The sequence below is a fragment of the Daphnia magna genome, linkage group LG3 (genome assembly GCF_020631705.1).
Source record: "Daphnia magna isolate NIES linkage group LG3, ASM2063170v1.1, whole genome shotgun sequence".
Classification (NCBI taxonomy): Eukaryota; Metazoa; Arthropoda; class Branchiopoda; order Diplostraca; family Daphniidae; genus Daphnia; species Daphnia magna.
The window spans coordinates 3,217,260-3,231,969 of NC_059184.1; the positions used below are offsets into that span (position 1 = coordinate 3,217,260).

The following is a 14,710-nucleotide window of genomic DNA, read 5'->3' on the forward strand; positions in this document are numbered from 1 at the left end:
TCTCCACGAATGGCAGCCAACATTAAAGGCGTCAATCCATTTTCGCTGACCGTGTTAATCTGTTAGATGTATAGATATTGGCAAGAACAGTTTAGCTTGTTTCAAATGGAAAGACAAGTTCTCTTTTTCCCCTACCTTTGTGGAAGGCAGTAACTGCAAAGCGTGCGGAATCAGGTCACTGCGAGCCGAACTTAGCATCTTGAATGCCAAATCAATTTTCAGTTTGCGCGAGCACTCCAGGTCATCCATGTGACGTCGAGGACAGAGAATTTCTTCGAAACTGTTTTCCATTCGTTCGGTCATGCGGCAGAATAAAGATATATGATAATTGAATGAAGTCGCAAGACGGTTGGATGGGATATTAAGGCCACATACCCGTAGGCTCTGATGGGACAATCGACTCCCGGCAGAAGAAGTCTGGCGGCTTGCGCAACATCGTCTTTGTCCAGGACGGACGAGTGGCGATGTTCTGCGTGCGCACTGGCAACCCGGACCCATTCAATCAGCGGTGGCAGCACGATGTAAGGCCGCTCGTAGACCAGTTCCTGGATAGGAGCTCTCTGTGCGTGTTCTGCGTGTTCCAACTGCGCGCAAAACAAAAAACGAAAAAAACGCATGAACAAAAGACAAAAGAATGATCTGTCTCCTTCCAAGAATTGAATTGTGCATTCAAATTATTTTGGGCATTGCGTGTGGGCCACATACCTGTGAACATCGCATGAAATAAAAGAGAGCGTGAAGAGCGGACGATGCCCAGGTGAGAGCCTGTTTGGATCCTCCGTTGGGTGTGGCTCCCGGGCACGGAGCGCTATGACGGAAGTGAAACTGTGTAACCCGTTGCAGTAGTTCGTGCAACTCGTTGATAGTCCCGACGCAGGTAGTCAGTAAACTTTGTTCCAATGTTTTAGCCGAACGGCTGTGGTCATCGCCGTTCGAAGAAACGGAAGATCCAGAGCCACGCAGTCCGCTATCCAACCCGGATTGGGACGGCCATCGTGGAAGCGATAATGCTCCTTTAAAAGAAAAATTACGTTTATTTTTACGATACAGAATAAACATTTTTTTGTTTGTTTTTAGTTTTTTTTTTGCAGTCTTTAAATGGGACGATAAAAACGATCGAAAAACTAAAGGGGAGGAATTCAACAAGCTGGGCAATTACCAGTAGCAGTCCTGCCGGCGTTTAGATGAGCGTAGGGTTGTAACAGGCCCCACAGATCGCCGTTGTTAGCGATGGCGTTTTCCAAAACGGAGGCCGTCAGCAGGGTCTCTTGATCCGATGGCATGCACTGCATCATGATCTCTTCCAGCAAATTTTCCAAGCCAGCGGCCAAATAAACAGCAGCATAACTATAAAAGAAAGCAACAAAAAAAAAAACGTTTAATGAACAAGGTGCTGAAGGACAGATGTTTCCCAACGGGTGTGTTCCCTTACTCGTGAATGAATTTCCCCAAACGGACGTCACACATCCAGCGATGGAATCGGCCAACAGACAGCTGTAGCGCAGCCCTGGCTGATTTGCTTTGACGCACCATATCGCCCGAAACAGTAAACATGGCGGCCGCTCGCAAACACGCCTGAATGAACACCAATGACAAAATGAAAGAGAGAGAGAAGCCCGTTAAGAAATGTTCAAGTCATTAAATGATTGTTTTTTTGTTTGTTTTTGTTGTTGTTTTTTTTCCTGATCCCAAGTGAATAGAATACCTTGATGCAACTATCGGCCAAGGCTGGTGAAAGGACGATGCGCAGCGCGGAACAGACTTCCTGTTTGGAGCACATGGCCAGCGGACGGGCGAGTCGTTGAGTCTCACGGGCGATTCGTACCAACGCCCGCTGGAGCAAGTAGGAAAGTCGTGGTACAGTCTCCATGGAAACACGTTCCAAGTGCTCTTTAATGCGTCCATTCTGGATGACGCGAAGGACATCGTGATTGGACCAGGGCAGCTGTTGCAGTTCTACCAGGCGATTATAAGAATCGACCCAGACGAACTCGTCGGCCACCGTCACGTTAGTGTTGATCGTTTCGAGCGACGAATGACGGATGAGCCGACGCATGGGCTCCGCTCCGCCTTCGCTGCCGCTCAAACTGGAATACGTTGACGTAGAGTACGAGGTGCGTGAACCGTGCGAACGCAATGTCAACTGTTCAATGGCCATTTTGATGTCCTCCAATCCGGTGGCGTGTTCCAGCTGCGATGACAGATCGTCCTGTGCGTCACATACATTCAGACAACAAATCAAAAACTGAATAATTTGAAACCAGTTTTTTGTGTTGTTTTTTTCAAAGGCAAATAGTTTTCAAGAAAGACGTTGATTTTTCGATAGACGCGCCACACCAAATTATGAATCAATAATCAGTCATTTTAGACGCCAACGACATTTACCTTGACTCCGGCGAGACCACGATGTCGCGACACAGCCTTACCGGCCACCACCCTCCGGTTATTATTCGTCTTTGGCGGATGACTCTGCTGCGGCGTGACACAGTTGGCCGACATCCTTCAAGAGTGAAGAGTAGGTAAACGGAACAAAAACACGAAAAAAACAAAAATGTAATCAGTACATCAATTCGATGCTGTGTGTGCTGAGTGGGTCAATCGGTGATTTTTGCATAAAAATAAGCAGCCATGAATTTTAATATGCGTTTCAAATTTATTTTATTTTTTATTTTTAGGTGAAAAAAAAAAAAAAAGGAATTCCTACTTGTCATCTTCAGGTACGGCGTTAAGGCAGGTGCGGTAATGCGTGTGCCTGGGCAGGGTCTCAGCGGGCGGTGACGAACTCGTGTGTCCATCCGACATGCTAGCGTGACCCGAAGATCGGTTCTCGTCCGACGATGAACCGCCGTACATCGACTCCTTGCGACGCTGGCCAACCAGAAGAAATGGCCAAAGAGTTGAAGAGACACGAAGGAAAAGAAGAAAAAAAAAATACAAAACAAAAGAAACAAACACTAATTAAGAAACGACCGTAACAACAAAACACAAAAAAACAACAAACTCCAAAAGAACATACAAAACACGCAAAGACACGAATTAAGAAAAGAAGAAGACTTTTATATTTTTAGTTTCCTATAAAAGGCCCGAAGTTTCTTTTGTTTTCTCAAAAAAAAAAAAAAGAAAAAGAAAAAGACAGAAATGCCTTGTCGTACGTGATTGTAAATAAAGCCTTTTTTAAAATTATTATTATTATTATTATTTTTGGCTTAACAATGATACTAGTTTTTTCTTTTCTTTTTTCCTTAAAAAAAGCTTAGATATTCGTACGCTTGTTTTGTTTTTTTCCAGGAAGATAAATACGTGTGCACCATCAAATCACCAGTTCTTGACCAGAGGCTACTGAATAATTTGAAGGTGTGCTGCGTGTAATAAATTCGTGCGCTTTTAAAAGACTTTAGGCAAAAATAAAAGGGGGGGGGGATGAAAAGAGAGAGAGAAAGAGAGGAAGAGATAGCAGCGCCAGTGCAGAGCACACACATTCATCACTCTCTATGTGTAATGTGTGCGTATGTGCGCGTATGTGTCTTCCCAGCTCGATTACGATGATTTGAATACGATTATGACTAATGTTCTTTGATCCTGTGAATGAGGTGGAAAGACACAGGCCCACAGACACACACACACACACACACACGATAGATGGTGCGTTGCTATTTTCCAGCGGATGTGGTGATGACGAAACGTCTGATGATGATGATGATGATGAAGTGAAAGGTTAAAAGCTACGTGCGCACGTTGAATGAAACGTTACCTGGAGAAGACGCAGCTCGTCGACGCTAATGTGGTGCGGGAAACTGAGAATGTTGCGACGACGCGATTTCAATTTAGTTGGAGGTCGTTTCCGGCTGACCACTCCAACTGGATCGCCATCCGAAGAGCTTTTGGACAGCGATCCGCAATCGGTGATCGATTCGGGCGACATGCCGGCGCCCAGCATGTCCGACACATTCGAAACGCCAGAGGCCATCAGTCCCCCTGTTCGTGACGACGTGGACGAATTGGATCCTCCTCCTCCTCCTCCGCCGATAGTCTCTTCTTGATCGGCTCCACTTGTCGACGCGCTGGCCGTGGCCGAAGCGGCCGACGAGTCTGGACGCACCAGCATCATGGACGGATCGGCCAGCCGGAACAGGTAACCACTGGCTTCGGCACTAAGTAAATCCTTGTTGTTGTGGCGGCCAGAAAGCGACGTCGTTTTGGTCACAACCGACGGACTGCTCGTCCTCACTGACGCCGTAACAATGGCTGCCGTCGCAAAGGCTTCGTCCATGCACAAGGCGTCAAACTGCTGCTGCAACTTGTTGCTGACATCGACGATGTTATCCTTGTGATCCGAGGAGCAGCAGGGGGACGATGCGCCCGTTTCCGAATTACCGCCACCGTTGACCTCTGCCGACGAACTGGACTGTTGGCCTGCGTTGCTACACACCTGGCCTGCTGGCGGCAATAGGAGCGGACTGGTTGCTGTTGCTGGTGGTGCGCCCGTTGCTCTGGCGTTGACGGATTGATCGCTGGCCGCCGTCGATTCGGCATGCCCCGCGGATAGGAAGAGGAGCGAAGGCTCGTGTTTGCTGCTCGTGTCTGGCGATGGCCCAGTACTGCCACCACCATTGCCGCCATTGCTACAAGATGCCGATGGCTGTGAACTTGCTGCTGCTGCTGCTGTGGCTGTTGTTGTTGATGGAGAGCCACCAGAGCCCGCCGGGGTTGATGGGATACAACAGGAGGAGGAGGAGGAGGACGAGGAAGAAGAGGAGGAGGAAGAGGAGGTGGTGGATGAAAATGAAGGAGAAGCAGCAACAACAGCGGGTGAAAGAGGAGGCTGTTCAGTCACCCGACTGCTGACCACGGCGGATCCCGTCGCTGCCGTTGGCTGTTGTTGACCCAGACCTTCGAAGCTCAGATTGGGCATCCGATGGGTCAGACTTTCCAACTTGGAATTGTAATAAGGATACTGCAAATGATGGATCATCTGTTGCTGTTGTTGAGGCTGCTGTTGTTGTTGCTGCTGTTGTTGCTGCTGCTGATGCTGCTGGGGCTGCGAGTTAATTACAGAACCTTGCTGCAACGATTGCGATGCGTGTTGTTGTTGTTGTTGCTGGTGGTGAGACTGAGCCTGCAGCAATTGCTGTTGATGTTGTTGCCCAATCGTTTGCTGCTGCTGCTGCTGCTGCTGCTGAGGTTGTTGCTGAATTTGATTTCGATGTGGCTGCTGTGGATGGCACTGGCCAACCGGACTGTACAGTCTCTGTGGTGAAGGTGCGTGAATAAGAGAATTGCCATTATTGGTGGCTACATTTCCATTCTCCAATTTGGGAGACGACGACGACGAAGAAGGGGAGGTGGCCGACGACGAGAGCAAAGAGAAGCGGTCACGTGGGTCACGTAGCCCTCCAACTATAGCTGCCGACGCAGCCATGCCATTTATTGCGGCCACATTGGCCCGCTGTTGCGGTTGCTGAAACGATTGCTGATGCTGAACGAGACCGCCATTGCAGCCGGCTGCCGGCGATTGTTGCGTTTGTCGAACGTTATTGATGATAGAGGCCGGCCCGCCCGGTGCTACCGCCGGACGTGTTGCGTAAGCAGAAGACCCACTCGCCCCATTGTTAGCCAGCCCGTTGAATATCTTCGGTGACGATCCAACCATCGACGGAGACGAGCCTGAAAGACCTGCGCTCGCCATGCTGCTATTGCCCGCCTGCTGGCCAGAGGGAGGCGCACCGTAGTAATCCCATGCATCACGGGCGTCACGGGCCATCAAATCGCGACTACTGTTACTCGTGTTGCTGTTGTTGTTGCTGTTGCTCGATGTGGCCAGGCAGACGACTTGGCTTTGAACAAGCCGTTCACGAGACACGGAACGAACGGCCGCCGACGCGCTCATGATGGATGGAACTCCCGCTGCGCCGATCATAGCGCCGCCACCGCCGCTCATGTTGGTGTGGCTCGATGAGCCAGCGCCGCAATCGAGTCTGGCGGAATTATTCCGGAAAGCCTGTAATGTCCAGCACATTTCCAACGCAGCAGGGTAGAGAGCCACGCAACCGTTTTCAATTCAAATTTTTTCGATGTTGTCCGTCCATTTCGAACAAGAGGGGGGGTAATATGGAGAAAGAGAAACAAAAAAACATAATTAAAGAACAAAGCATAAATTAGGAATGAATTTCACAATGCGTTTTCTCATCTTTTTGAAACTAGCCTAGTGGAATGAGCCAACAACACGAACAACAACAAGAACTGTACATCAACTCGACCTTACGTGTTGAAGACGAGCTAAAAAACAAAAATTAAACATAAAAAAGGGTTGTCATCATCATGACAAAGACATCCGCGACGTTCAACATAATTGAAATGCCTTCTAGGAAAATGGAATGGAACCCATAATGTTTTCTTCCTTTTGTGCAAGCGCCAAAATTCCGTTAATGAACTTTGGCGCGCATCTTCTTTAAATAGAATAAACGACTGCGTGAGCATGTGTCAAGTAAAGAAAAGGAGGGCACGAAACGCATTTCAGAAAACAAAACAAAAACAAAAATCATCAGCATTGGAATTCCCCTACCCCTTTTTTTTGTTTTCGTTCCTTTTCTCTCTCGCAAATATCGTCTTTGAAATCTGACGTAATGCTCGATAGGTGGTCACTGTCTTTCTTTTTGAGCTTCTTCTAGGAGACGGCCATTCGATCAAGTGTAAAAAAGAACATGCGTTCAAGAGTTAAACGCAATCCGACTGTTTTTTGTTTTTAAATAAAAGAATGGCACGTAAGAGAAAAGCAAACATTCTATTTAAAAAAAAAAAAAAGAAAACAAAAATGATTGCCATCGGGACAGCCCAAACGGTAGGCGATTTGATTAACCGTGAAACAATCGATAGAGACGCGTTACAACAAAGTGACTGAACACAGACAACCGGTTAGTAATAGACAAAACAAAAAAAAATAAGCTACTGCACATTTGTTCTCCAATTTATTTTATTTTTTTATGCCATTGTCTACGGGTGTATGTCTCGCTGCTGGAACAATATTTCCACTGAATCGTGACGGTTGTATTTGCTACCCAAAAGAATAAAAAAAAAAAATTATCCTCTTTTTTTCTTCTTCTTCTTATTTTTAAACATCGTCTAGAATCATCCGAGTCATGTCGAATCCCCCCAACTGGAATAATTTCGAATGCATGACGTCAGCGTAATCCCTGAGAAAGAAAAAAGGAAAGAAACACAAACGACAGGCTGAACGCAGCGGGTGGTTTGGAAATTGTGTTACTGAAATTTAAAAAAAAAAAAAACCAAAAAAAAAATGAGTTTTTTAAATGGCTTCTCTCGAGGTTGCCGATTCTGTGAGGCAAATGTTCAATTGGCGGAAGCAGGCGTTGCCTTCAGAATCATCGAAGAGAAAGGACAGAAATAAGAGAGAGAGTCTCTAAAGAAAATGACATTTGAATGGGATCGGAAGCTCTTTATCACGCATCGTAACGAAATTGGGGTCAATGTTCAGTCTCGAAAAGGCAAACACAGTCGCTGCTAACCAATTAGCAAGTTTGACTCTGTAACTAGCGAAAGGGGGAAAAATAATGTCGGAAGAATCTCATGAAAAAAATTGGGAATATGAAAAGAGACACGTAAAAAGCCCACCCAAATGAATTTCGATTAGAAAGTGGCCAACTTTAATTTTCTTTTATCATCAATAATTTGTTTTCTTTACTTTCATTGTTTTCCTGCTTTGCCTAATTAGGACTGGTATACAGGTCGAGTTTATGAGCGTAGTTTGTAATGGGCCATTTGTCACAGGGCTCGTTACAACCAGCACTTTAAACGATTGCTTCTTTCTCTTTCACAACTCATCGTTTTCCCAAACATAACGAGCCGTTGAATAATTAGCAATTCCCTTTTTTTTTTTTCTTCCTTAAGTCCGAATTTAATGCAGTCCTTCATTTTTACCTGAGTGTTTGCTGTGTTGTTGTGGGCGGACGTCATTTTCAAGACGGGAGTTGATCCGCCGCCCAGGTCGCGTGACGGCGATTTGCCGTTCATCATCAACGCAGCCGCCGTTTGCTGCGCCTGTGACTGGTGAACCTGTGACGGATGTTGACCTACTCCTCCAGCTGACGCCACATTATGCTGCTGCTGCTGCTGGAGATGATTCTGAAAGGCTGGAGACGACTGGTGGTGAAGGAATCCATTCGCTCCGCCGTACCCTCCTCCGCCGCCATTCTTCAAAAGGATTGATCCATCGGCGCTGAGTCTGTTCAATTCGCCAGGCCTTTTCGTTATCAATTGAAAAACAGAATTCAAAAAGAAAAAAGAAAAACAAATTTTAATAAATGGGACAATCAGTCAAAAGAAAAAGGTACACCACGAGTAGGTGGCGGTAAAATGCAGAGCGTAGATCATAGCTGACTAATGATTTCTAGTCATCGAGCGGAGGGGGGATATAGAAAGCGTCGTGATAAAGCTCTTGCGCAATCAACCGATCAACTATGGCTCATAACTCATCCGTCAACGTCTTTACAGCGCCCACGCTGGTCCACGTCACACACGTTACCCGAGAGCTTATTTATTACACACATACATCGTGTACTCCATCAGTGGTACACGTAGCGCGCACGCGCGCCTTTTCATTACACAAAAAGACATCCCCGCCCGTTTCGAAATGTCTGCATATTATCGGGTGGTGGTCAATTGAAAAGAAAAAAGTACGTCACGACTGAAACGCCAGTTTGATTTCATCATTCACATTTCAAACGAAACTCAAAAAAAAAAAAAAAAAATAATTAACATAAACGGAGGGCAGACAACAACAACAAAAAAGCGCCGTATGCATAATGCGCAAGAGGCAAAATAATGTAAAGGAAAATGATTGGCTGAAGAGTTCGTATTTCTTTTTTTTTTCGGTAGATAAAGAAGAAGCCACAGAGGCTGGATTTCGAATCGGTTACTCGACAACTAAAGAAAGCGAGAAAGAGGAGAGAGAGAGCGCTCAGCCTTTATTTTCTACATATTCAAGCAGATACTTGAAAACATTAAATAGGCGAGTACGCACACGTCATCGGGCCATTTTCGCTCCTTCCTCCGACAACGAAAACAAACATCCGATGTACCTCTCGGCCCACTCTCTCGTCGTAACCGCAAGGCCGTATCGGATACTGTTATACACGCATTTTTTTTTTTGTTTGTTTGTTGCGTTTCTCCCGAGTCTATTAGAATACGGATTTCTAACATCATAAACGGAATATTAAACACAGTGAAAACGTCTCAACCGAAAAAAAAAAAGGACGTCAGTTGTGTGATTTACGCCAAGACAAAAACCGACGCGCTCGATGTGGACACAAAAAAAAAGACCAGGGTTGCCAAAACGGGTTTCGTAGAGAGCACGAAAGATCGTGATGTACGCGTGTAAAAACGATTGGATGACCGCGGCACGCTACGAAAACAAGATGATGATGCGGAGATAATATTCAGGTCGGCATTAGTTTTCCGCTTTTTTTTTTTCTTTTTTTCAAAACCGTCAAAGGGGGGGGGGGGACGGTCAGATTATATGAAGCGGCGGTTCTATTCTTTAAATCGTTGATTATCAGCGCACCTCTCGTTCTGATTTATAGATAGTTTCTACCTACGTCCGCATACAGCCGGCATGAAATTTAAAGAAAATGAATCATTTTTCGAGCCACGCCCACATCAGCTCCTCCCTCCTCAACGCGTACAATAGAATTGAAACTAATGAAAAGCAAATCAGTCATTTCGTTTTTGGTTTTTTTTTTTTTGGCGGATTTCTTCATGAAAACCGTGCGAATCTATTTTTTCTTTGGTTGAGGCAATATGGCGTCATTGAGTTTTACCTTTTTGGTTGTGCATTTTTTTTTTTTACACCGTGGCTCTTTCTAAGACGCATCCATAATAACAATATCACTTTCCAGTTTGTTTTTAAGGCACCACAGAACGGCGATGACGAGGTATTTCTCGTGATTCTTTCGTTCAACATTTACGTCGTGAAAGAAAACACATTTTTTTTTTCTTTTTTCTTCATCTCGTGTACCAACTATTAAACGATTGTTTCATTTTCTTTCTTTCCTTTTAATAAAGAAAAAAGGGAAGGGGGGGGCGAAATGACCTCGTCCTCGGCAGGGAGAATCACGAAGTCGACGAAAACAAAATTACATTTTCTTTTTCCATTGTTTTTTTTTTTTCTGCGCTTTAGAGTGGGGGGGAGGAAGGTTTTGCACCTGATTTGCGGTTGTAACGGATCGAGGTAAATACACGTAGTATAGAACGGAAGTCATCGACAAAAAAATAAAAAAAAATAAAAGTAAAACAATAAAAAAATCTCTTATGTTTTGGTACCAGAAAAATGCTAGTCGTAAATAAAATGTTGCCAAACGGCAATGATAATATTTTTTTTTTCTTTCTTTCTTTTTGTCTTCGCCTTCCGCGAAGGTGAAGCAACTCACGGTGACCTGTTCTTTTTTCTACCTCCCCCCCTTTTTTTTATTTTCCCAAGAAGAAGCGAACAAGGTGAAAAACGCCATCTTCTTGGAGCTGTTCGGTCGTACGTGTCACGCCAATATAAACATCAGAGCACACACACACACACACACACAAATAAAATTAAATTCCTGACAAGCAAAATAGATGTGTACGACGCCCAGATAAGAAACAGCATATCTCTTTTTTTGTTTAAGCTGATTGCGTCGAGGAAATTCTTCTTCTCGATATATCGGCCACAACGGGCACACGCTTCGTATCAAGGAACTGCAAGTTTGGCTCGCACGTGTGTGTATGTTTGTGTCTACAATGGACGAATGACTAAGTGGGAGAGAATCACGTCACCGGTTCATTTCTTAATTTGGCTGTGCGACGGCAACAACAACAAGAAAACAAATGAATAAATACCAAAAAAAATGAGGACACAGACTCGAGTGTTTGTGATGAATACGGTCAGAAGAAGAAGCGTAACCTCATCAAACGACCAGCCGACCTTATTTTTGTCGTCATTCGTCGTCTTTTAATGTTCTTTTTTTTTTGTTTTAATGAAGTCTATAAATGGGAGCGTGGAACCTAACCTAGAAAGAAAAAAGACGATGCGGATGAGAATCCTTGCCGCACGCGCGTTCGTTTTACAACGAATTAAAAAATTGGGATTTCTCTCTCTCTCTCTTTTCGTGGCTGCTGAAGAATTATCATTTTAAATACAAGTTATTACATGCCCCTCTATCTTTGTGGTCTATTTCACGAAAGAAAAAAAGTCTGTGATATCCTCACGCGTTACTTCTGAAAAAAAAAAAAAAAAAAATTTTTAACTTGGCCGTGCATTTTGTTGTCAATCTGGCTCCAGGGAAGTGTGTGCACCAGGTTCGTTTGCCCGTGTCTTTGTGTATAATCATCATCATCATCAATTTTTTTTTTTCGTGTTTTTTCCCCCCTCTTTCCGTGAAGAAACATGTGATGGGGCAGCTGCAACCCCCCCCCCCCCAAAAGATGTTTACACACGCTACGAGATTTAACAATAGGTATAGGTATACATTTCCAACATGTTTTTTGGTTTTTCTTTCTTTCTTTCTTAACATTTCGTGATGATTACACGACAGCGCAGCTAAAAGCAAAGCAATAAAGAGGAACGAGAGAGCTGGCTCCTGATTGCCATACCCCTAGCCGCCGACGGGCAAAAGGTGGGCCCGCAAACTGACGAATGTTACCCAATTTGATTTTTGATCAATGACTTTCAGGAAAGAGGAGGTAACAAAAAGATATTTTCTCCAGAAATAAGAACAAAAAGAAAAAAGGAACAACAAGAGCGGAAAAGATCCAACATTCCCCCCCAAAACTTTCAACTTTTGTTATTAGATGATTCCCTATTGAAAGTGATGGATGGACGCGGTCGATGGCTATGGGCTTACCATTCAGTTGGCGTGGCAGAGTCGTATCCCAATCCCCGCTGGAACGCATCTTGCAATCGATAACTGAACACGTTTTCAATCTGACGGCTCAACTTTTGATTGGTCTGTCTCGTATCGCGCACCGTTCGCTGGCTAGCGCTCTTTCTCAGCATGATGGAAAAACACTGGCCACCTCGATCGATCGATCCCCTACGTCCCCGAACCGGCCAAAGAGAAACGAACCACAATTTCAGAATGCCACGTTGGAGTAAAGCGTCCGTTTTCCGGGATTTGACGTCGCGATTCAAAGCCGGCGATTATGACACGAGAAATTCAACACTACACGAGAAACTTCGATTCCACGCCACGAATAAGGTTTTTTTTTTTTTTAAAGAGAGCCGCTTTAAAAAAATATTTCAGGAGAAAGGAGAAGAAGAAAAACAAAATCACCGGGTTGAACGTGAAACCCCGGGATTGAGGGGCGTTGGGAAAGAAAAAAAAAAAACAGCGTGTGGCACACACCTCACTAATGAGAGGTGTTATACAAACGGACAGAGAAACGATCTTTTTTTTTCTTTCCTCGTTCTGCAATTCTATAACAACCTCCACTCGTTTTCTTCTTCTTCACGAAGTTCACTTCAACGAGTTGACTAGGCAACAGCCATCGAACGACATACACCACAACCCCATTTCTCTTCCTTTACTCCGTTCACTGCATGAATTATGTCATCCTATTCTCAAGCCTCAAAAATTCAATGAAAAGATGACGACGCTCATGTTTGATTCACACACTCGGGGGGGGACGCACATGAATTCAGAGACTACCGGGAGCGGGAGAGGAAAGAAAAAAAAGCAAACGGTCTCGACGGAGGTTGTGAACAGTACTCGCCGTGAAAGACAAAACACCGACAGACTATATAGGCAAGCAGCAAAGTCGGCGGTGGCGGCGTCGGGCGTCGAGCGTTCGGTATGTATCGGGAACGTGAACCCGCAGGCCAAATAGAAACAACAAGAGATATATTTTATTTTTTTTTTTCAGGCTTGGCGTGGAAAGGAAGAAGAAAAAAAAAAGGGAACTAGTGTGCACACACAAACATTCCGAGTTCGTTGTTTTATCTAAACAAAAGGCGCATCTAATATGGCTGTCCAGTGGGCCGAGTCCAGGCACACACACACAAAAGATATATGAGAATTGTGTGTGTGTGTGTGTCTTTGCAAATCAAAACGGGGAAAGAAAAATACAAAAAAAAAAAAAAAGAAGAGATTGTAGGACAGTCGTTAGCGGGGGGTCTACGGTAATCAGTTTTTCTCATGTCATAGAGACGTGTACACACACGTACAGTAGGATATGCACAGTGCACGTACAGATGGAGCCATATTGAAATAGAAGTAACGGGGCAAAAACGTTGCTTATCCGATAGATTGCGCGGGTCTAACCTATTTGGCAAGAGTTTGGCTCTAACCTGGATCTGCATTTTGTGTGTGCGATTTTTTTTTTTTTTTTTTTTGTTTTTGTTTTCTTTTTTTTTTTTAATGCGAGATATACGGAGAAACGAGCGCGTTAAATCGATTCTTTTGGCGAGTTGGACGTCATCAATCTTGTATCCATTGTGTTTGGCCATCATCATCATAAATAAACGAATAATCGCAACACACACACACACACACACACACACAAAAAAAAAAACAAATCAAAACGCATTCAACTAATTGGATTCATCGTCTCTTGTCTCTACGCCCCCTCCCTTAAAAAAAAGAAGAGAGAATCACGCAACATGCACTTGCTGTATTAGCGCAGCGCCAGTGCGTTAGCGTTCGGCCATTCGCTATTGAATAAATAGGGGAAAAAAAGCAAAAACCCAGATTTATATTTTTTGTGTGTGCAATAATGAATGGTTCTTTCATTTTGCGTTTCATGTTTTCTTTTTTGTTTTGGGGGGAGTTTGTTGATGCTCAACAGTTAAGTGTGCTAAATCAGGTGTATTACATCGCTACACCCAGAAGCAAAAAGAAACCTGGAACGCGCGTTACGGCTAGTCTGAGCCCTATCTTCATTAGTTATTCCACTTAAAGAAATAAAAAAAAAATAAAAATGAAATGCATGGCTAAATATTAAGAGAAAGATAGACAAGGGAAAATAGTAGAAAAGGTGGAGTCACTCCTCTTGCGAGGGAATTGGGAAGCATTTCTCGGTTGTTCGCTCACGGGGTAATTATTCTCCTGAGATTTTTTTTTTGTTTCTGTTTTTCCAGTTTTCTTCAAAAAGGGGGGGCGATAAGATACCTGAGACTGTAAGAACAGATTCAAGAAAGAAACCAGTTGGATATGGGAACGGACACACACACACACAAAAGCCAAGTCCAGGAGAATGATATTGTTACATGTTCGGTAATGATCTTGAGATCCCTACGCCTTTCAAAGAAATTTACTTTACTCTTTTTTATTTTGCGGTCTGCTCATCAACGAATATGATACAGCACATTAGAAAAAATAAAAGGGGGGGAGGGCTTTAAAAAAAAAAGAATGAGCGCGTTTCATGGGCATGTGTGTCAAAAAGATTAACATTTTACCCAATTCCTCAAGTAGTCTCTGCTGCAGACAAACAGCAGCTTCATCCTGTTCCACATCTTTTTATTTTCAGCTTCTTCTTCTTTTTTTCGAGTTGTTTTTCCTCTTTCATGAGCCAAAAAAATAAGAATTCAATTTGCCATTTATTGAAATTTATTTTTTTTATCCTGTTCCCTTTTTTTTTTATATAAAGGGATATCGATGGATCAGGTTTTTTCTTGCTTCCAGCAATGGCGTAGTTTTAAAAAACAAATTTGAACGGTGAGACACAGTGA

The 14,710-nt window shown here is 44.0% G+C and overlaps 1 protein-coding gene across 5 annotated transcripts in view; it reads right to left on the reverse strand.

The window, feature by feature from the left end:
- The window catches only part of LOC116919270 (serine-rich adhesin for platelets), a 64,754-nt gene that overhangs the window by 2,911 nt on the left and 47,133 nt on the right, over window positions 1-14,710 (reverse strand). For 3 of the 5 annotated variants that reach the window (XM_045171348.1, XM_045171347.1, XM_045171349.1), the window contains 11 exons: window positions 7,936-8,257; window positions 3,752-5,998; window positions 2,705-2,868; window positions 2,386-2,500; window positions 1,706-2,209; window positions 1,433-1,575; window positions 1,160-1,347; window positions 706-1,013; window positions 376-584; window positions 136-280; window positions 1-59 (listed from right to left, as the gene is read on the reverse strand). The exon at window positions 1-59 is cut by the window's left edge and continues 244 nt beyond it. In XM_045171348.1, the coding sequence (XP_045027283.1) occupies window positions 1-59; window positions 136-280; window positions 376-584; window positions 706-1,013; window positions 1,160-1,347; window positions 1,433-1,575; window positions 1,706-2,209; window positions 2,386-2,500; window positions 2,705-2,868; window positions 3,752-5,998; window positions 7,936-8,257 (4,404 nt within the window). Of the gene's footprint in view, window positions 60-135; window positions 281-375; window positions 585-705; window positions 1,014-1,159; window positions 1,348-1,432; window positions 1,576-1,705; window positions 2,210-2,385; window positions 2,501-2,704; window positions 2,869-3,751; window positions 5,999-7,935; window positions 8,258-11,888; window positions 12,649-14,710 lie in introns of those variants that run through there. The other 2 variants (XM_045171346.1, XM_045171350.1) reach the window with 2 other exon arrangements.